We start from the raw sequence: 19,410 nt of genomic DNA on the forward strand, positions 1-19,410 counted from the left end.
TTTCCCCATGCCCTCGAGAAACCCGTCCACCTGGGACGAATACGAACGGGGCGCCTCCCCCCAGCGCTCCGTGAGTATCGACTCCAATGCCGTAGCTGAGGACCAGTCGCTCTTGGGAGAAGATGACGACGGTGACTACGGCAGCAGTTCTCACGGACTTCGTCGCAGAAGGTTGTTATTCCTGACCCAAGCCGAGTAGCACATCATTGACGTCAGCTTGCTGCCGTTGTCTCTGTCGCTGCAACTCGGCGCACGATACACCCAGTTCACCCCGCTAACCAACCCCTCTTACAGATCTTCAGTAACGCGACACCTTGCCGCCATCACAGATATCGGTGGCGTCAACAGTATCCGCTCCTTTACGCGCAGTTGGGCGCGTGCCGCAGGCTTTGCCGAGGTCATTCCTCAACGGCCGTCCTTTGTTTTCGCGCCTGACCAAGTCCCGATTGCCTCGTCGTCCACAGATGGCCTCGACTACTCTCGCAGCCATGTCGAGTCCGGTTCCCACCCGAGGACCTCACTGCTGAGGCAGCACCTCGAGGCCACCCCCGAGACGGCACCGAGCGCATCGTACCAGAATGGTTCTTCAGCTTCTGGCGCAGACGATAGCGCCGTGCAGACCGATTTCCGCGACCGCGAGCGCAAGGCAGTCGAGGCGGAGCTGTCTGGAGCCTTCCGTGGTTCCAGCTTTGGAAGCGGTCGTCGACCTTCCCAGTCCATTTTCGCGGTCCCGCCTCACCTGGCGACCCCGCCGCTGGTCGGGAGTTTCAGCTCGTACAGGACGTATGGAACGATAGCAGATGTCGATGAGCCTTCAATGGCCCAGGCCGGCGAGCTCTGGCGCCAACAGCAAGAGGCAGGGGGCAATGTGCCTGATGGAGAGAACATGCCCATTCTCGTGAAGGAGGTCGAACAAGACGGAAAGATTATCCTGACCGTGGAGGGACAGTCCACGCTTCCCCAAACCATCTTCAACTCGATCAAGTGAGTAGTACCCCTGTTGTGGCGCGCATTGAAAGACAAGTTGATTCTAACCTGCAGTACAGCGTCTTGATCGGTGTTGGTCTGTTGAGTTTGCCCATGGGCATCAAGTACGCCGGTTGGATTTGCGGCATGATCGTTTTGGCAGGTTCTGCGGCTGTGACAGCATATACGGCCAAGCTTCTGGCGAAGTGCATGGATCTCGACGCCAGCTTGATCACATTCTCCGACCTGGCCTACATCTCCTACGGTCGTAACGCGCGTATCGCCACCAGTATTCTCTTCACCCTCGAGTTGCTGGCTGCCTGCGTTGCCTTGATCGTCCTGTTTGCCGATTCGCTGACGCTGTTGTTCCCGGGGTTCCTCAGCGTCAACGCATGGAAGCTCCTGTGTTCGATCATCATGATTCCCCTCAACTTCCTCCCGCTGCGGCTCCTGAGTTTTACCAGCGTTATTGGCATTGTGTGTTGTTTCAGCAGTGAGTTCCTCCTTTCTCTCTTTCCGCGCCAAGCTCTGATTGCTAATGCATGAGGCCAGTCGTCTTGATTTTGGTGGTTGATGGACTCATCAAGCCCACGACTCCGGGCTCTCTCATCGAGCCGGCCACAACTTACCTGTTCCCTGCGAACTGGGGTACATTGCCCCTCAGTTTTGGCTTGTTGATGAGCCCGTGGGGTGGTCACAGTGTATTCCCCAATGTGAGTATTCGTTTGTCTTGGTGAGCAAGTGCGGCATGCTAATTGTTTGTCAAGATTTACAGAGACATGCGCCATCCTCACAAATACCCGAGGGCCGTCAAGACGGTCTTCACGTCCGTCGTAAGTAGCCATAATATGCTTCCCGATCCCTCTACTCACTGCTGACCGTTGACTAGTACCTTTTGGACGCTTTCACGGCCGTTGTCGGTCTGCTGATGTACGGCGATGGTGTCATGGATGAGATCACGGCCAACATCCTCCAGACGAGCGGCTACCCCCGTGCCCTCAATTTCCTGCTCTGCATCTTCATCGCCATCATTCCCCTGACTAAGATTCCGCTCAATGCTCGACCCATTGTTGCCACGTTGGAAGTTTTGACCGGTATCCACCAGCAGGCTGTTGCCGACAGCTCGGCTATGGTTGGGCGCTCTGCCACCTTCCGCGGTATCATGAAGGTTGCCATCCGTGTCGTCACGGTCTTGGTATTCCTCGTCATTTCCATCCTGTTCCCGGCGTTCGATAGCATCATGGCCTTTATGGGAAGCGCCTTGTGCTTCACGATTTGCGTGCTGTAAGTTTGCCCCTATCCAATCTTCACTGTCGGGTGAGACAACGAATCTGACCATACCCCCAGTTTACCTTTGGCGTTCTACGTAAAGCTCTTCAGCAAAGAGATCTCTCCCCAAGAGAGACTGCTTTGCTATGTTTTGATGACCATTTCCACGATTCTCTCAGTCGTGGGCACAGTCTGGGCGTTCTTGCCCAAGAGCCTCATTGGTGCAGAGTAAGTGTGGTTGGTCCGTCACTGTTTTGCTATAGCTTCTGGCATCAATCGGCGTTCGCACATTGCGATCAATTAGGCTCTCATTGCACGGCGCTGGCGACATCTGATTTTGGGTGCCTAGTGTGGAATAATGCTGGCTTGGCTAAGGTAGTAAATAGTTATGTATATGATGTGTTGATAGTATGTATTGATGAGCTGCATGTCTCTTGTGACGAGGCATATATGAAACATCTATTCAAGTAATATCATTAGTACACACTTGCACCGCAGTATTGATGGAATGTCCCTTAGTCGCAAAAATGGTCTTCTCTCCATCAGAGATGATGGCTGAGCATGATTTGCACTCACTGCGAGGCGAGGATTGTTTAAGGAGTACCACACTAGTAGAAAACGAAGTTGTGGTCTTGGGCTCGTCTCTGTCATCACCATTGAAGGGCTATTCAGACCATTAACCAGTCACTGGCTGCTAGACTGTATCATGCCGTACTATAAAGCCCCTTGACTTCAGAAACGCAAAGTCCGCGCTCAAGTTTACTTACCAGAGGCACTCGCAACTGTCATGAGATGGGTAAGCTGAGGATGAAAAAATCCTTGCCTTATATACCTACCCACCTATCTACCAACTTTGCTTTGTGTTCAGTAATGCGTCAACTACAAGCGATGATGGGGGGGGGGGGGAAGAACACACTCATGTGAAATTGAATGGCAGGCAATAAAGCCATCCTCATGGGAAATTGCACATTTGACAAGAACGACGTTGACATTCGTCCGCTTCTCGAGTAGCATAAAACACCGCACTTTGAATAACCAAGTCGTGTAAAAGGCATACAAAATACACGAGGTCTAACCAACGCGTACACAATTTGCTCTTCCTGAATTATTCTCAAGTGACTAGCTCCCCAAGTCTGGCAATGTCATTATTTATGCCAGTGACAAAGGTAACACCATCGCCCTCCTCAAGTCACGCACACGCACACGCACACGATGTCATTCACACACACACATCAGCCAATGACAGCCATCTTCAACAAGAAGATTCAGAAAGCCCCCTAGTAAACCTTAGCAACCCCCCATCCCGAAAGCTCTCTCGCGAGAAGCCTGGAGAGAAACACCGTCATGTCATGTTATGTCGTGTCGCCTCTATCGTGTGGCATTTGGACACTCAACCGGATAAGTAGATATGGCGTCGAGTCAGTTTATATGGGCACGATAAACAAATGACCAAAAAGATCGACGAAAGCGACACATGAGCCTCATCGACATCCACAGATACAAAGTGATTGATACTCGAACATGCAACCAGTCACGCATCCCGTTATCAGCTCTTCTCGGACCATCCGATACCATACAACTTGCAAGTATTAACAAAGGGGAGAGAGAGGGAGGAAAGGTCCAACAATGCGTGTTCAACAGATAATGGAGTCGATCATACACACGGCCTTGACCGCCGACCATCAATATAACCAACCCCCTTCTTGCTGGGTTACCGACGATAGATAGAGCTGGGGGGGCGGGGGGTTCAAGACTGTGCTAAGCCAATTCCGGGGTTGCCGATCCTGTGGAGAATGGTGCTTCTTGTCTGTCCAGTATACACGGATACCGGGCCTTGTTATCTATGGTCTATCATGGGGTTGGTGATCGCTCATGACTCGAGGCAAGTGAGGGGTAACACGACACGCTACCCAGCCAGCAGTCAGGAAGAACGGCACTCAGAAAGGTTCTCACAATGACCCGGGAGTTAGCCACAGTCAGAAAGCGATCAGTCCTCTTATATGTCAAGACATGTCACAGTGAATAGCAAAGAAACCATGTTTTGAGTGGGTAACTTCTGGTATTGTTCATTAATCTGGAGATATCTTATACACAGAAAGCGAGTTGAGTTCCTTCATCCAAGCAGGTGTTTTGTCTTGCCAAATAGAAGCTCCACGACAGTCAAGTCGTGGTTTCTGCCACAACTAAAAAGTCAGGTGGAAGCGGCAATGTCCTGATGGTGATAACCCAACCACAAGAGGTGACCCGACTAGGAATGCGCTTCCTGCCAGCCACCAACCCACTCGACGTCTGCGAGATCGTTGCGCTTCTCCTTGCGCCAATAATTCCAATCTCTGCCCTTATTCCAGGGGCAGTCCTTGACCTTATCCTTCGGTGATTGTTTTTGTGTGATGTGATGTATGTTGTTATGGTTGTTGTGGTGGTGGTGGTGTCCGCTATGTTCCCAAGCCGCGGTCGCAAAAGAGTTGGCTCCAGCCGCATATGAATTGTAGCCTAAGCCAATTGCTCGTTGTCGAGGAACTTCTGGTGACATGTGGGAATATGAAGATCCTGTGAGGCCGCGACGACGCTGACCTAGCGCGGCCCACTTGTCAACGTTGTCCCGCTTAGGGGGTGATGATTGATATGTGGGCAACATGGGCTTCGCCTTGGGCGGAGACGGTTGTTGAAAGAAGAATCCGTCAGCAGCGAGGTCGCTGTCGATGTCGTTGTGAATCAGCTTGTGACTGTCATGGAAAGAGCGTTGAGGCGTGGTCGCAAGGGGCGTAGCATCCACGGTCTCGCAGTCGTCTTCCTTGTCATCCGACTTGCCATCCTGGCTCCAGGTCCTCGAGTTAAGATCCTTCAGAGACTGCATCTCTCTCTCACGTTCGGCCTCCTCTTCCTCCTCGTCCTCATCCCACATGTCACTCCAGCTCTTGGAAACGGCATCCTTACGGCCGAAGACCAAGGACATGGAAGACAAGTTGCTGCGAGGCTTGGCCATGTTGATGGGAAGGGAGCCAGCCATGGGTGAAACCTTGGGAATGGGCCGGGGAGCAGCCTTCATGGGTCGGCCAATGTGAAGGGACTGCATGGAGATGCCGAGGCTAGAGTTGAGTGTAGATGAAATTGAAGGAGCCTGAGCAGAGCTGAACCAGTCCGAGTTCTGGGTCTCACCAGACTTGGAGAACAGGTCCTCGTCGGGAATGGCGCTAAGCTGGCGAATCGGCTGAGGAGGGCTGGCGTGCAGGGCCTTGGCCCAGGGGAACGCGCCCTGATCGACCTGAGGGCTCTGGATGGATGGAGTGCGGAGAGGCTCGCGGTTGGCGCTCGCCATGACATGACGCTCGGCGGAGCAGAAGTCATCATCATCCTCCTCGGAGGTGGTGAAGCTGATGACACGCTGGAGAGCAGAACGGGCACCGGCAAGTGATCTCTTCTTAGGATCCAAGCTCATGCACTGAACAATGACCTCATAGGTGTCCAGAGACATCGAGGGGAAGACATCGAAAAGGGATTGCTTGTCTCTGGAGAAGTCCAAGAAAAGCGGATCCGCCTCGGTCGGGGTGGTGAAGGGGTTCCGCGAGAAAAGGATGTTGAGGAGGCAGATGCCAATGGCCCAGATGTCTGCTTGGGCAGGAGAGTAGCCGGCACCTGCAGAGTCGTATTGCTCGGGGGACATGTAACGGTCGCTGCCAACAGTGTTCTCCAAGGTCCAGTTCTCAGTCGTAGCGAGGCCAAAGTCGCCGAGCTTCATGTCACCAGACTGGGTGAGGAAGATGTTCTCCGGCTTGATATCTCGGTGGAAGATACCCTTCGAGTGAATGTAGTCGACGGCATCGACGAGCTGCAGCATGAACTGTCGGACATGCTCCGTCTCGAGAGGGCCGTGGCCCTTGCGAATAGCTTCGTACAAGTCACCTTGAGGGCAGAACTCCAGAACCAAGTAGAGGTGAGCATCGGTCTCAAAGGTGTCGAGGAGGTTGACGATGTTGGGGTGGGATCCAAGACGGCTGTGGAGGACGAGCTCCTCGGATTTCTCGTCAATGGCGAAGTCGAAACCATACTCATCGGCGGCTTCCTTCTTAGTCAAGCATTTGATGGCAACAGTCTCGCTGGTCTTCGTGTCCCTGGCCATGAAGACCATTCCAAAGGAACCATGGTTGAGGGGAGATATGGTCTCATATCGACCACCGAGGAGCACGCCATTCTGAAAGTTGTCTCTCAAGCATGCCATATCGAAACTGGAAAAAGAGGCTTTGGAGCAAGGGGTATCGAATTGAGGAACAACGATGTAGCGGCGAGGGTGATGTTACAGCCTTGAAGCAAGCTTTTCGAGATTTCGTCGTTGCAGAGGAAGGAGGGTTCGAGGGGTTGCTGGATCAAGAAGGATGGGTGTGAATGACGATGGATTCGTGTCGATTGTTGTTGTAGTTGTAGATCGAGAATGAGGTGGGTTTGGGTGTTACCAAGAATGTACAGGGTTGAAAGAACAAATCTAACAGGAAACAAGACGAATTTCTAACTCCTTTTCGTTGACTTATCAGAGGCTCATTGAGGGTATTTTTTTGCTGGAGACGGACATATGAAAGCGAGAGTCTGTTGTTGTTGGTCGATTGGTCGTTATGAGGTTGGACGATGTGGTCCGGAAAAGACAAAGAAGTATCGTTATGAGGACATTGAAATAGAGCAAGCTTGCTGGAAAAAGTGTAGAGAGTGGCGCCCGAAGGTCGAAGTAGGGGTTCGCGATCAACTTTGGATAGTTGATTCGCAGGAGAAATGAAGGTGCCGATTCCTAGCTAGAGGATTCAGACAGTGTTTCGAGACGGCACCCAACTGCTAATGCGGTTGGTCGTTGGTTTGCTGGCTCTAGTAGGCACAAAGGCCGGTTGACGTGAAAGTCGATGGCCGTAGGTAGATGTCGTTGAAAGTGTGAATTGCAACGGCTTGCAAGCAAGCTGACTACCGAGATCGGCGAGAGTAGTGGCTACGGAAGCATTCGAGCGTTGAGGAGTGTGACAACGAATCGACAGACGAGGATCGTTGGTAAGTGTCGGTCAATGGGAGATGGTAGCTCTTGTCTCGATGGATGGGTGAGGGAGGTGTCGTTGCTTAAGGCGTGGACGAATGCTGAGTGACAAAGGCGAGGGCCAAAGTGAGTCAAAGGACACGAGGTGTGAGTCAATGTTCAATGACAGCAAATTGCCGAGGCTGGTGGAGTTTGTACGGAAATCGTAGTCCCTGAGGCCTCTCTTATCCTATCTCTGTCGATGGGTTGACTGATTGATATACTGTTCAACTCGACGGCAGAGCGTGACAGGAGATTGCGTGATTGCTTGCAAGTATGACTCGCGGGTGGGCACGCGGGAGTTGGCGTTGCGAGTATCGGTGGATTTGTTGATGGGCGGGTAGATGATAAGGAGGTCGGAGCGAAAGGGTGGTGGTAAAGGGAGGCGGGGGAGAGGAAGCTAACAAGCAAGGAGAGGAAGAGAGGCCGTTGACGACGATGATTGAAGGATGGTAGAGTAGAGGAAGCAAACAAGAGAAGGGGCGAGGATGATGAAGGGGGAGTATTAGAGTAAAGTAGGTAAGTGCAGGCAGAGGCAGAGAGGACGGTACGGTAAGGTAGGTTGGACGAAGCAAATGGGTGGTGGTGGGTAGGCTGGTGCAGGACAGGGAATACAAGGCGAGAGAAAGAGAGGTGTGGAAGTGAGTGAAGAGAGAGTGTGAGAGCAAAAGACGGCCAAAGAAGAAGATGGAGGTGGATGGACGAGGATGGATTGGCTTGGATAAGACGGGATGGGGGAGAGAGAGACAGCGACAGAGCGACAAGAGAGCGAGGAACACCAGGAGCGAGATAGGCAGACCGGGGGTGGAAAGGCGAGCGCGGGAGTACGTACCGGGGACTGCGTGTCGCGACAGCTCCGGGACGGTGAGGTGCAAGTACCTACATTTACGGCGATACGTACCGACAAGACGGGGGCCCCAGATGGAACTGAGAGAACTGGGACGGAATGAAAGTCTACCTTGCCTCACGCAGTATCCGTACACAGTCAGGTACCTTACCTCGCCGCGTGCGTATGGGGCCACCTAGGTACCTGGATAGGTTCCTTACCTGAGCAATGCTGAGCTTGCTTAGGTAGCATCCTTGGAAAAGGGTGACGGACGGTCGACAAAGCGGTGGAGGAAGAGTACGTATCCTCAGCACTCACGGGGCTGGCACCTGGCACAGCTACTGGGCAGTCTGGGACAAGTCGACAGGAAGCATGGCGCGCTACGTGGAATGATGGGGGGAGGGGAGTGGGACGACCGGAACGTACGCTTGACCAACTTGCAGACAGCATTCAAAGCAGGATTGCTTGTCTCTCACATCTTTCTCCAATCCCCAGCACCAGACAACTGTCTCCTGCATATTATCCGTATGTAGACCTTAGTAGCTACCCAGTAATACCATGCACTATCCTATGTTATCCTGATCCTCCTGCAGGACACGACTGGGCTTGCTTTCTCGCTGGGCTGGCAACCAGACGCGATGCAACGCAACCCAGCCATGCCCGAAAACACTCCAGTCAGCCAGACCGACAGACCGACACTTCGATTGCTCGCTCCAGTCTGTTCAGATCTCAGCCCCCCTTTTGGCTCTGTTGCTTCCCCAGACACACGACAACCAACCTCAGACAGAGACAGCAGTCAGGCGTGTGAACTGTGGAGGGGGCGAGGCAGCTCTCTCTCCATGCCTATGCAGAGAACAGACGAAAGAGACGGCCAGTGAGTGAAAGGCCGGGTCAGCCCAGAAGCCCCACTTGCTGTCTCTGAATGGCCTGTTCTGATGTTTGTGTCTTCTCTCGAGACGCATGTAGACATTGTACATACACTACTTTGGTTTCCGTTTACAACTCCGTTAATCGGCTCCACGCTTGGAGGTCCAGACCTCTGACGGTGAGGGCTGAGGGTGCGAAGACTGTGACACTGTGCCGTCAGCGGTGTCATAACGGGTTCACGGTGCCCAGCATTGGCTGAGTCTGACGCACTGACGAGCCTCGAGGTCAACTTGGAAAGTCAACCATGTGCCTTGGTAAACCTAGTGCAAATAGTTGGTGTGAGCTAGGTACTGAATGGGCTGGCAGCCGTCTGCCGAGTGAGGTACCTCATCTACTGAGCCAAGCCCAGAGGAACACAGAGGAGCACGTCTGCATCACTCAGCGGCCAGGCCCAGGTGTACCAGACCAGCTGACTATTGACATAACCCACGGTGGATAATCAACGGGTCCCGGCACAGCGATTCTCGCCCAACTTGTACCCGTCCGCCCCGTCTTGAGAGCCCATTTCATCATCTCTCCGGCCCCGTAACCTGCTGGAACTGGGAGCTGCCAGCGAGGAAGCAAGAGTCATAGTTGTCGGGATCCTCTCCAGAATCCACTGAGAAAAAGGAGAGCGCAAAGAGGTAACTCGGTGCCCGTTCCGGCGAATAGTAGACGGGGCTTTTTGCTGTTACTCATCGTCGGAGCGGACGATTCAACGGGACCGCTTTGATTGATAAACTTGATTGCTCATAACGGAGTACACGGCACGAAAACCGCCCGCCGTGACTTCCATTGGCTTCGATGGATGGCGAATCCAAGACGAAAGCAGTGTCCGAAATACGCAATCTCTGGGTAGCCGGTGATACCACTGTGTTGATACGTAAGACGAGAATGCGTTGCCGCTATGTATGTAGTTGTTGTGTAGATTGGCTGACACAACCAAGTAGACACGGGGTCGGCGCCGAATAATTTTGTTAATCAACATAAACATCAACAATACGGCTGCTGCAACAATAACAACCTGCGAAGAACGCTGGCGCGAGGGGTGCCCGCAAGGCAATTAAACTCGTGCAGCAGCGTAACTATGACGAAGCCCGGTAGCGAGGTACACCATGGAGGGGACTGGCAGTGCGGGAGATGGCAGGTAATCTCTGTGGGATCAGATGTATCTCGCACACCCAAGCTCAGGGGAGGCAAGGGAGATTGACCGGCGGGACAGTGCGACTGACAAGGGCCTCTCGGAAACTTGGTTCGAGATGTGGGAAGTTTCCTTGAGACAGCGGGCGAACCCCTGCGAAGGGCATGAATCCGCGAATGGCTGGCAGGCTGCTCGACCGGGGGGAGGGGGGAACGTTCGCAAACTCGCTGACGATGAAGGTCTAAGGTGTGATGTGCGAGGTGGCTGCAAGGGACCGTCTGGGGTTGAACACTCGAGGTCTCGAACTATCTTCCCCTCTCTGGTTGTTCTAACTTCTCGTTAGCTCTATTGCTGTGCGGCTTCGTGCAACATTGATGATTGGTATGGCGAGACCTGGACGACAGTATTGCGTGCGAGTGATGATACGTTGTTACAGAGTAGTGCCCTATTGTGAATTGTTATGGAAGTAGACGTGCGAATGAGAAAGACAGTTGGCCTAGAAAGAAGAGACATACAGTACAGTCAAAGTCAATAGATGGCACCGAGAAGCCAAGGTATTGCGAATGCCCAGAAAGGAACGTGCTCCAACGTTTCTTCCTCCACAGTAGATCATTCTTGGACGGTGGGCGATAGTAGACGGTGAGCATGTTTTGACGGAGGGCCTACCGTCCCGTGAGCTGGTAGGGAGGTAGCCCAGCCAAGTGACCGTACGAAGTACTGCAACTCCGTACAGAGAGTCGAAAACCAGCGTATTGCATGGCCGTCGTCGATGCACAGCCGGCTACGTACCTGGCAGCCACCACGGACACAGCCAGCCAGTGCCGACCGTCTCTGGAAACCCTGATCCACTTAGATGCATCGCTAGTCGCCACACCGCTCTGGGGGGTACGTGGTCAGCAAGTACAGCTCACGCAATGTCTGGGCGTCGACAGCTTCAACCTCGACATGACTGCCGCGTACTGCGAAACCAGCGGAATGCATGCAGGCTGCCAGCGCCAGGAAAAGCCAAGCCATGCTCCAGGTCATTGTGTGTTTCCTTCTGCCACGGCAGCCGTCGCCAGCCAGTCAAAGGCCCGTCGACAATCCGGGGTGCCAGGCAAGCCAGGCTTCCCTTCCCGTTGCGACGGCGCTCCAAATCGTCTGCCGCCTGCAGCATCGACGAACAGACACAGTGTAGGGCGGTCGCAGCGGGAAGCGCGCAACCTTCTTGCACTTCTCACACAATGAGGGAAGGCGATCGACGGGGTCCAGACGGCCTTAGATCCAAAACTAACAATTCGTAGTGCCAGCAAACCATCGCCAACTTCTCATTCGCTCCTGGCGCCAACACAAAGTCTCGCCTGCCAGGTACGGGTACCAGCAGCGCTGGCCAGCCGCCAGAGACTCCTGGCCTCATTGACTTGGGCCTGCATTTGCATTATCCTATTCGTATACGGAGCACTTTGTACGATTCCACCATGGCAAACTGCCGAAGGCGTTCCCTCGGACAGTGGACGCGGTGCCGGAATGAGCCACTGTGTGGATATTATCAGGGGAAAAAAAGAGGCCCTTTCTCTGAATGTCATGTCACGCTCTCAGTGGATTTCCATTCATCGTGCACTCTCATCGTTCTGGTTAGGCAAGGTCGCCTTATCCGTCCCTGGAATTCGGAAGACCCCGTGACTGCTTAGCATCCACGCCACGACCACGGCTTTTCCTATTGGGTATCTTTTTACATAAGCTATCTATGCTGATTCGCAGATCTGGATATCTCAAATGAATGGACGTGCCTGTTATGGCTTAGCTTCCAAAGATAGAGTGGCAACGTAACGGGTCCCCCGATTTCCCTCTCTCTTTACTCGGAAAGAATGTGGGATCCAGTATTCTCGGAAAACGTGGATCTGGATCATGGCTGAAGAATATCGTTATTTGGTCATTTGGTCATTTGGCCGTGGACCGAAATTGGAGTGCATTGCCGCGGTACGGATACAGCCTACAGGCCACGTCCACGATCCCCAGGTCCCCAAGTCCCCTGAACAAGAATAGTAGCAGGTTTGCAACTCGTCACGTCAGTTGCCCAGTCCTATGACTCCCGTCCCAACAAAAAGTCTTGGTGGATATGTCAGAGTAGTCACGTAGTAAGGAGTAAGGACAGTTGTCCAACTCTCATTGCCAGATTGTCATTGCTATTGCCTACTCTTGCCTCCTTCTCAATAGAGGCGACTGTGAAGAGCTTGGTGACTTGGAATTGGGGCTGAGAGTTCGAGACTCTTGAGAATGCAGAGAGGCAGAGTCAATAGCCGAACATTATCACGGAGTATACCTACAGGTAGGTATCAGAACATTTGCTGGCCGACGGTTTCCTAACGGTCCTCTCGACCCCTCCGTTACAGTACCTAGCTAGGTATTGTCCAGAGACGGTGCACGGAACCTGCTGTGTAGTTCCTTCCTGGCAGCCTCTGTGCCCTCTCAGACCGTCAGCACGCCAGCCGACAACGCCAGCTGTTTACCTCGTACAATCTCTCGACTGGATTCCTTGGGGTTCTGTTTCACCTGCTCACTTGCCTTGGTCTCATTGGTCGTATGACACTGCGCTCCTTTCGACCTGCAGATGGGACAGAAGTCTAATCGCGCCCGCTCGACATCATTTATCGCGTCGCGGACCTGTTCAAAGTATCCTTACTGTCAATCCCGTCCCGTATCTTGTTCGCACAACCAGTGTTATCTGTTCAAAGGCGCCCCTCTGAACTCCCATATTCATGCCTTGGGGGTAAAGGAAAGAGAAATGCTCACGGACGGCCACGAATTCCCCAGAGTTTCCCACGAACTTGGGAGGTCCCCAAGCGCCGCCGGCCCTGTGCCACAAATCCTTCTCCATCGACTTTCCAGAACAAGAAAACGGGCTTTCATGGGTCCTTTCCTAAATGGTGTCTAACCTCCCTCCTCCATTTGAAGGGTCCCAATCTCCTTGCTTACTCTCTCTTACATGTTATGTACAACTTACCCCAGAGTGATTTATCTCAGATGACCCGTGGGCCGTTGATACGGGTGGGACACTGGTCCTGCGGAGAGCTTTATCTTGCATTATCGTAGATGAGGCAGCTATCTTTCACGGTTCCTCCTTCCGATTCACGCTTCATCTTGGCCGTAAGCAAGCGAACCGATCTGCATTCTATTCTATATCTGCGTGTCCAATTCAGACTGTCCCTGAGATTACAGCTTCGCAACATGGCGACATTGAAACCTTGAACCCACCCACCCCCCTTGCTTCGTATCGATAATCTGGCCCAGTCCGAGGTCTGGGGAGGGGGCCTTAACGTCAAACCTTCGTCCGATCACTGAACGCTGATGTGACTCCCCAGTGACCCCCAAGTGCTCTCAAGGCCACCTCACCTCGAAAGCTGGGCCCCCAAAGAGGCCCTCTACAGTTCACAGGCTCAGAGCTGATGCTTCTGCTATGTGTACTTAGCGCCCGTGACGCTGAGCCTTGGCTGATGCCGATCATGGCCGCTCCTCGAGAGTGTTTCAGACGTTGACGCTCTTCGTCATCCCCTCATGAACCCAAATTGGTTCTTACGAAAAGGTTCGCAGCAGGTGTGGCCGCAGCCTTTTTCTTCATCTCAGTTTACCATGTGCACCTCGGGACGTGAACAAGTGTACAATCCAAACCGGTATGTGTGTGCCATCCAGGCGACGTAATAATCGCGGAGTTCGCCAACTTGACTCCTACCGCGTGGAAACGCATCCCTGGCATAGCTCAATGGTTCGGCAGGCCGGGTTGACGATGATGAAGGTACGGATAATCAAGTAAAGGTATCAGTCATAACGTGAGTGCAACCATGACCTCCTTTCCCACTCGAACGGGAAATGGGGGGGGCCGCAGTCGGCGTTTGTGTGCTTCTCACGAGTCACCACGCCTTTCCACATCCCCGGTGCCACTCCGTTCCCCAACGACTTGGTCGGGTGACTGTGCAATAGTGGTCTCACTGCTGAATGAATGACCCTGAAGCAATATCCTCCGTCACCGGGAATCAATCCCCACGCCTCACGAGAGAGACGGAGGAACATACGAAAGCCTCAATGCCGCAGCACGCTCATTACCGCAGGCAATTGGGGGGGCTTGCAAAGTACCAGTCAGGACTTAGCTCCAAGTACCTTAGTACATAGGCGGTGCAGACATCGACTTAGAGAAACAAATCAGAACTCCGAATAACAGCTGATTACCATGTCTCGCTTCAACGTTTGATGGACCTCCATGGCTTGTCTCGTCTTACCGCCCTATCTGGCGATACATGGGGCGAAATGGCTACACAAAACTGACTTCGCTTAGGCGACAGAATGTCTTGCAAAGACAGGAGAGATGCCACGATACCACCCCACCACCACCATCATCAACCAACCATACAGCCCCCTTCTGGACAAGTTAGAGCGTTTTGCAGGTGTTTTGCTTTTTGCGGCTGGCAGGCAGAAAACATTTACTTTCGTTGCTGGCGAGTCAAAACGGCCAAAGTGACTAGTCGGCCGCGATACGAATGGGGTGATGGATACGTTAGACACGGAACAGGCGGGCGAGCGCAACGGATCGTCGCCGGCGTTCGAGATAACCCCGCCGCCGTGAGCGGCGAGCTTCACGGGAATGAACACCGGGCATCCGTACGTTTTACCATGTGCTCAGGACGTGATGGAAGCACGCGGTGACTTTTGTCAACAATGTTCGTAATGGAGTGACTCTCGTTAAGTCTATCAGGCGTGTCATGAAGTCACTCTTCAGGTAGATTGAGTTGTCTGGTGTTGAGTCCTTTAGGTACCTTGGTTTCGACCACCGTATCAGATCCGTACTACGTTGATGTTCCGCCCCGTCATTCATACCGCTCCATCAACATCTCTGGCCCCAGATATCTATCTAGGCTCGTGAAAATATGTGTCAAGCTACGGCGGCGGCGGCGAAAGCACATGTGGCCAGCAGAAAAAAAAAGGCTTATCCACCTCGTCACTTGCGTGTTAGGGAGGCGAGAATCGGAACAGAGCCAGGGTCCGTGATGCCGCCGCGCGTGTTCATCGAGGCCCGCGACAAGTTCATTCTTTCTTGGCCACGCGGTCCAGATGCTTCACCGTGAAGTATCTCTCCGTCCTCGCTCTTTCGTGACTTTCTTCGTTCTCGCGGGTGCAACTAGATCCCACGAAGCAGGCCGTGCGCTGCGCTTTTTCTTCCATCAAGCTTCCAGGTTTTCCCGTTGATTCACACCGTTGGGACTCTAGCACGAGGACGTGCTAGCGCACGACAGCAAACGCATCTCGACCCTCAGACTATAAGGCCAGTCAAGGCAGATGAATCCACAATGGCAAAGTAGATGGAAGAGGGCGTGACCTATTGTGATGTTGAGTACATCTTGCGTCCGTCCAGCATTGGGCGAAATCCACGCCGTCCGCACCCGCCTGCTCGGCCTCAATCCGCCGCTTGCTAATTGGCATATACCAATATCAGTGGTCCGCTCATCACCATCATATGTCAGCGAGACACGTTACTCATGAGAGCGGGACGCCTCCGAAGCTCGAGCTTTGAGAATGCTTCAGAATTCAGAACGGCATGGCGCACTTGGCGGATAGTCTGGCTCAACTGCCACACGTTCGAATGCGGACAGAAGCATCTCTAGGCCAAGCTACTCATACAGATTGGCAACTCAGAAACAAATGCGTTCAAATGTCGTGCGGCTTGTCAATTCAAGGCGCCAATGCATTGGACCCTTGCTGTTGCGATGCCCACGCCGCCATCGCCGTTTCCATTCCAAGTCCGTTTCGGCAATGTTTGTTTGCATTGCGGTGGCATCCCGATTCCCCATGCCCCTTGTGGAATTCTGGCGTTGGTATTCGTAAAGTAGGGAGATAGTCGTACCACGAGATCACATAAGTGACAAGGATCGATATCGCAGAGAGGCACGATTGGATGGAAGCACAGCAACGATGAGACTGCACGAAAAGGGCACGGCATGTGTGTCGGAGGTTCAATCGGCAGGGGGGCCCGAACCGATTAGGAAAAAAGTAAGGAAACTATTAGCCACCTCGAACTTCAGCCCAATAGCCTTGTTAACCGCAGCGCTTGTGTGTGTCCTCTCAACTCTCCGAGTCTCGACCTGTCAACTTGCCAGGAGCTCCAACTTCCAACCAAAGCCAAGAGATAGCTCCAGTCTCTTCTGGCGTGCTCGTTTTGGTTCTAGAATCCCGCTCCATAGATTTTGGGCAGGTGTGGGGTTCTCGATACCCATAAGCGGCCTAACCAAGATGTCAAATCCTAGGCTTCTCGGCCGGTGACCTGAACCAGGCGTTCCGTTGAAAGAATTCGGGAACGAGGCCGGCGTGCTCCACGCAAGGTACCCGAGCGCATCGTCCTTGCGTCCGTCGACGCCCGTACGAGGACCGGACGACGACCTTCTCTGCGCTTCTCTCGAGTTCACCGGTGACCTGTCAAATTCTCACGATGGTGGGGAACCAGACCGCCTGACAATGCGTGACGGACTCGCGACCAGCTTCACGCCGGCTCCCCCTTTCCGGCCCCCGAGTTCACCGTCCGGCCGCAAAATGTTCATCCACCTACTCGCTACATGAGCCTTGAGAGAGAGCCACCCTGCCGCTGTCGTCGGCTGGTCCGCGGACGACGGACTCGTTCCAGCCGCTACCGCTTGATATCGCCCCCAATTGAATCCTCCCTCTTCAGTCTTCACCGCTGCTTCAGTGCTTGTCCTGGTCATGCAATCGATGTCTTAACAGTCTGCTGCTATTGGGCCAAGTCACCGGCTGTTACCATGGCACGCCTGGGTTGGTGTAGCCCTCTGCGACCTTATTCGCCATCTCCACTCACACACACCTTTGCGGCGTTGCGCAACCCAACTCTCTCTCTCTCTCTCTTACACGGGCACACAGAATCACACACACACAAGACACACCTCGCACCAACTCTCACCTGCACCGGGCAGCCGTACGGCAAATCTGCAGGTCTGCAACCGCGTTTTCCCGTTCCGGCCCTACTCGACTTCCGGACGCTGGCTTGACCGCCTTCTTCTAATCTCCCGCCGTCACAACCTTCATGCATGAACTAGCTAGCGCCTGTCAACCTGCCTCCGTTGAAATGCGGAAAGCTTGAAGTGGGAAGTAAACAGTTCTTCGAAACGCCGCTGAAGGATCTCACTTTAGAAGCGAGAAGAGACAACCGCAAAGAGGAAAAAAAAAAGTCTGATCGCGCGTCGCGCCCCCAAGTCTCACCGTCTCGACGTGTCACTCCGGGAATTGAACTTTTTCTCTTCCTGCTGCCTCACCTTGTCACGACAACCCACAATATCAAGTTTCTCTCTCTATAGACAGCTCACACAATGGCCCACAACCTCGGCGTTATTAGTGTCGTATTGCTCGATATCGGTGAGCGCCTTCCTACCTACCCGATGCCGAACTCACCGCATCCAGTATGATTCTGTTGCATTGGTGGATTCGAGTCTCGATAACATTGCCCATGCTGATTCGAGACTTTCCAAATATGCAGAAGGAACCGTTTGTCCCATATCCTTCGTCAAAGATGTGCTGGTATGTCGTCTCACCCCAATTCCTACCAACCACCCACCCCCTGGTCCATCGGGTAATTTGCGGCCCCCTCCGGATGACTTCCTTGAATTCTCCTCCGATGGCACGGGGGTGATTTCTTCATTCCGAGCCGGGCAACCGTGCGCTTGCTCCCACGGCGGCACAGTCCCGCCGATTTTCATTCCCGTGCTGATGTCTCGGTTTCCAGTACCCGTATGCCGTCGATGCCCTTCCGGCTACCCTAGACAAGCAGTGGGACAATCCCGAGTTTGCAGTCTACCGTAATGCGTTCCCTGAGGACTGCGTGTCCGATCGATCAGTCTTCGAGGCGCACTTCCGCGACCTTGTCAAACGCGATGTCAAGGCATCGTACCTCAAGGCCCTCCAGGGCTACCTCTGGAAAGAGGGCTACAAGTCAGGTGAAATTAAGGCGCCTCTCTTTCCGGATGTCGCTGAACGTCTTTTGTCCTGGAAGGACGCCGGCCTACGCCTCGTCATCTACTCCTCTGGCTCTGTTCCCGCCCAGAAGCTCTTCTTTGGCTACACAGATGCTCAGCCGGCGGACTTGACGCCCCTCATCTCGGGCTGGTTCGACACGGTCAACGCCGGCCTCAAGACTGAGCCCGGCAGTTATGCCTCCATCCTATCAAGCTTTGCCGACACCAAGCCTGAGGAATGGCTCTTCCTCAGTGACAACCCCAACGAAGTCACAGCCGCAATCAAGGCCGGAATGCACAGCATTCCCGTCGTCCGCCCCGGCAACGCTCCACTCCCGGATGACCTGAGCCCAACGTTGCAGCCGATCAGAGACTTCAACGAACTCAAGGGCCTTGGATCAAAACACTGATACGCGACTAATTTGACTTGCGGGGTACCCGACGACGAATGTTCCTCCTAGACTTTGGTAGCGCTATTGGAGACAAACCGGCATGGAAACGCCTCGAATACAGTCTGCATCCGGTGAACACCATCTTCAGCTTTCCCATCTCCGTCGACTGCCCAATTCCACATCTCTTGTCCCGTCCATTCTATCCCTTACTCTTCAAGCCAAATCTGTTCTAGATGCCCGTCGCCCATTCCTCGGCTCCAGGCACGCGGGATCTCATACCTAGCTTTACCCGCAACAGCTAAGAAGAGGCCGGAAACGGGATGGTCAACTTGTGAGAAACAGGCAGGTCGAAGCTGTCACCACTGGAGCTCGAGACCTTGACGCCCCTTCCAAACGCCAGAGGGCCCGCGGCAGCCGACAAAGTCCATATATTGTCTCGCATGAATTGCCGGTTGATCCAGATGTAGAACATGGACTCGTCCGTCCCGTGGAAGGCAGGTGAAAGCAGCCGCGGCGGGCCCTCGCTTGCAACGGGCGCTTGCCAAATGCCCGGACGGCGGGGTTTATCGTGAGCTCGTCGTGCCGACGACATTCGTCCCACAATATAGGTCATCGTTGGCTTATTGGAAACGTGACTTCCTCGAGGCGTCCAAACAGAAGCGAGAATATGGACGATCGCCTGTCGATCGCTGTGAGGGGAGAACGCTTGGAACTTACAACACCTCGAGGCCCGCCTCGGCGTCTGATCGCCCAGTACTGCCCCCAAAAAGGCAGCCAGAATCGTGATTGGGTCCCGTCTTTAGTCACAATGGCAATAGTGATGTCCTGTTTTCAAAACACTTGATGATCAGCTAGCCGGCTCCATGGGCCGAAAA

At 53.6% G+C, this 19,410-nt stretch overlaps 4 protein-coding genes across 4 annotated transcripts; 2 read left to right on the forward strand and 2 right to left on the reverse strand.

Moving 5' to 3' along the window:
- Positions 1–7: 7 nt before the first annotated feature.
- Positions 8–2,467, forward strand: BDZ83DRAFT_583244 (transmembrane amino acid transporter; the record flags this gene model as incomplete). The annotated part of the gene is made up of 7 exons (XM_060505638.1): positions 8–174; positions 295–984; positions 1,047–1,459; positions 1,519–1,679; positions 1,734–1,799; positions 1,856–2,250; positions 2,314–2,467. The coding sequence occupies 7 exons, from the start codon at positions 8–10 to the stop codon at positions 2,465–2,467; spliced, it is 2,046 nt and encodes a 681-aa protein (XP_060362370.1).
- A 2,016-nt stretch (positions 2,468–4,483) lies between these two features.
- On the reverse strand, positions 4,484–6,454 carry BDZ83DRAFT_583193 (kinase-like domain-containing protein; the record flags this gene model as incomplete). Its single annotated transcript, XM_060505628.1, has 1 exon — positions 4,484–6,454. The coding sequence occupies one exon, from the start codon at positions 6,452–6,454 to the stop codon at positions 4,484–4,486; it is 1,971 nt and encodes a 656-aa protein (XP_060362371.1).
- A 4,366-nt stretch (positions 6,455–10,820) lies between these two features.
- BDZ83DRAFT_754456 (uncharacterized protein) lies at positions 10,821–11,184 on the reverse strand (the record flags this gene model as incomplete). Its single annotated transcript, XM_060514481.1, has 3 exons — positions 10,821–10,875; positions 10,948–11,036; positions 11,119–11,184. The coding sequence occupies 3 exons, from the start codon at positions 11,182–11,184 to the stop codon at positions 10,821–10,823; spliced, it is 210 nt and encodes a 69-aa protein (XP_060362372.1).
- A 6,158-nt stretch (positions 11,185–17,342) lies between these two features.
- Positions 17,343–18,693, forward strand: BDZ83DRAFT_430523 (enolase-phosphatase E1). The gene is made up of 3 exons (XM_060503045.1): positions 17,343–17,547; positions 17,669–17,709; positions 17,915–18,693. The coding sequence occupies exons 1-3, from the start codon at positions 17,502–17,504 to the stop codon at positions 18,551–18,553; spliced, it is 726 nt and encodes a 241-aa protein (XP_060362373.1). The 5' UTR covers positions 17,343–17,501; the 3' UTR covers positions 18,554–18,693.
- The last annotated feature ends 717 nt before the right edge of the window (positions 18,694–19,410 follow it).

The sequence above is a fragment of the Colletotrichum acutatum genome, assembly GCF_030867785.1.
Source record: "Colletotrichum acutatum strain CBS 112980 chromosome Unknown BDZ83scaffold_81, whole genome shotgun sequence".
NCBI classification, from domain to species: Eukaryota; Fungi; Ascomycota; class Sordariomycetes; order Glomerellales; family Glomerellaceae; genus Colletotrichum; species Colletotrichum acutatum.

What these genes read in the sequence shown, in the direction of transcription:
- BDZ83DRAFT_430523 (XM_060503045.1), top strand. Translation starts at nt 17,502, where the DNA reads ATGGCCCACAACCTCGGCGTTATTAGTGTCGTATTGCTCGATATCG. An exon ending in TGTCGTATTGCTCGATATCG is followed by an intron (nt 17,548 to 17,668) that starts GTGAGCGCCTTC and finishes CCAAATATGCAG; the next exon opens with AAGGAACCGTTTGTCCCATA. An exon ending in CCTTCGTCAAAGATGTGCTG is followed by an intron (nt 17,710 to 17,914) that starts GTATGTCGTCTC and finishes CTCGGTTTCCAG; the next exon opens with TACCCGTATGCCGTCGATGC.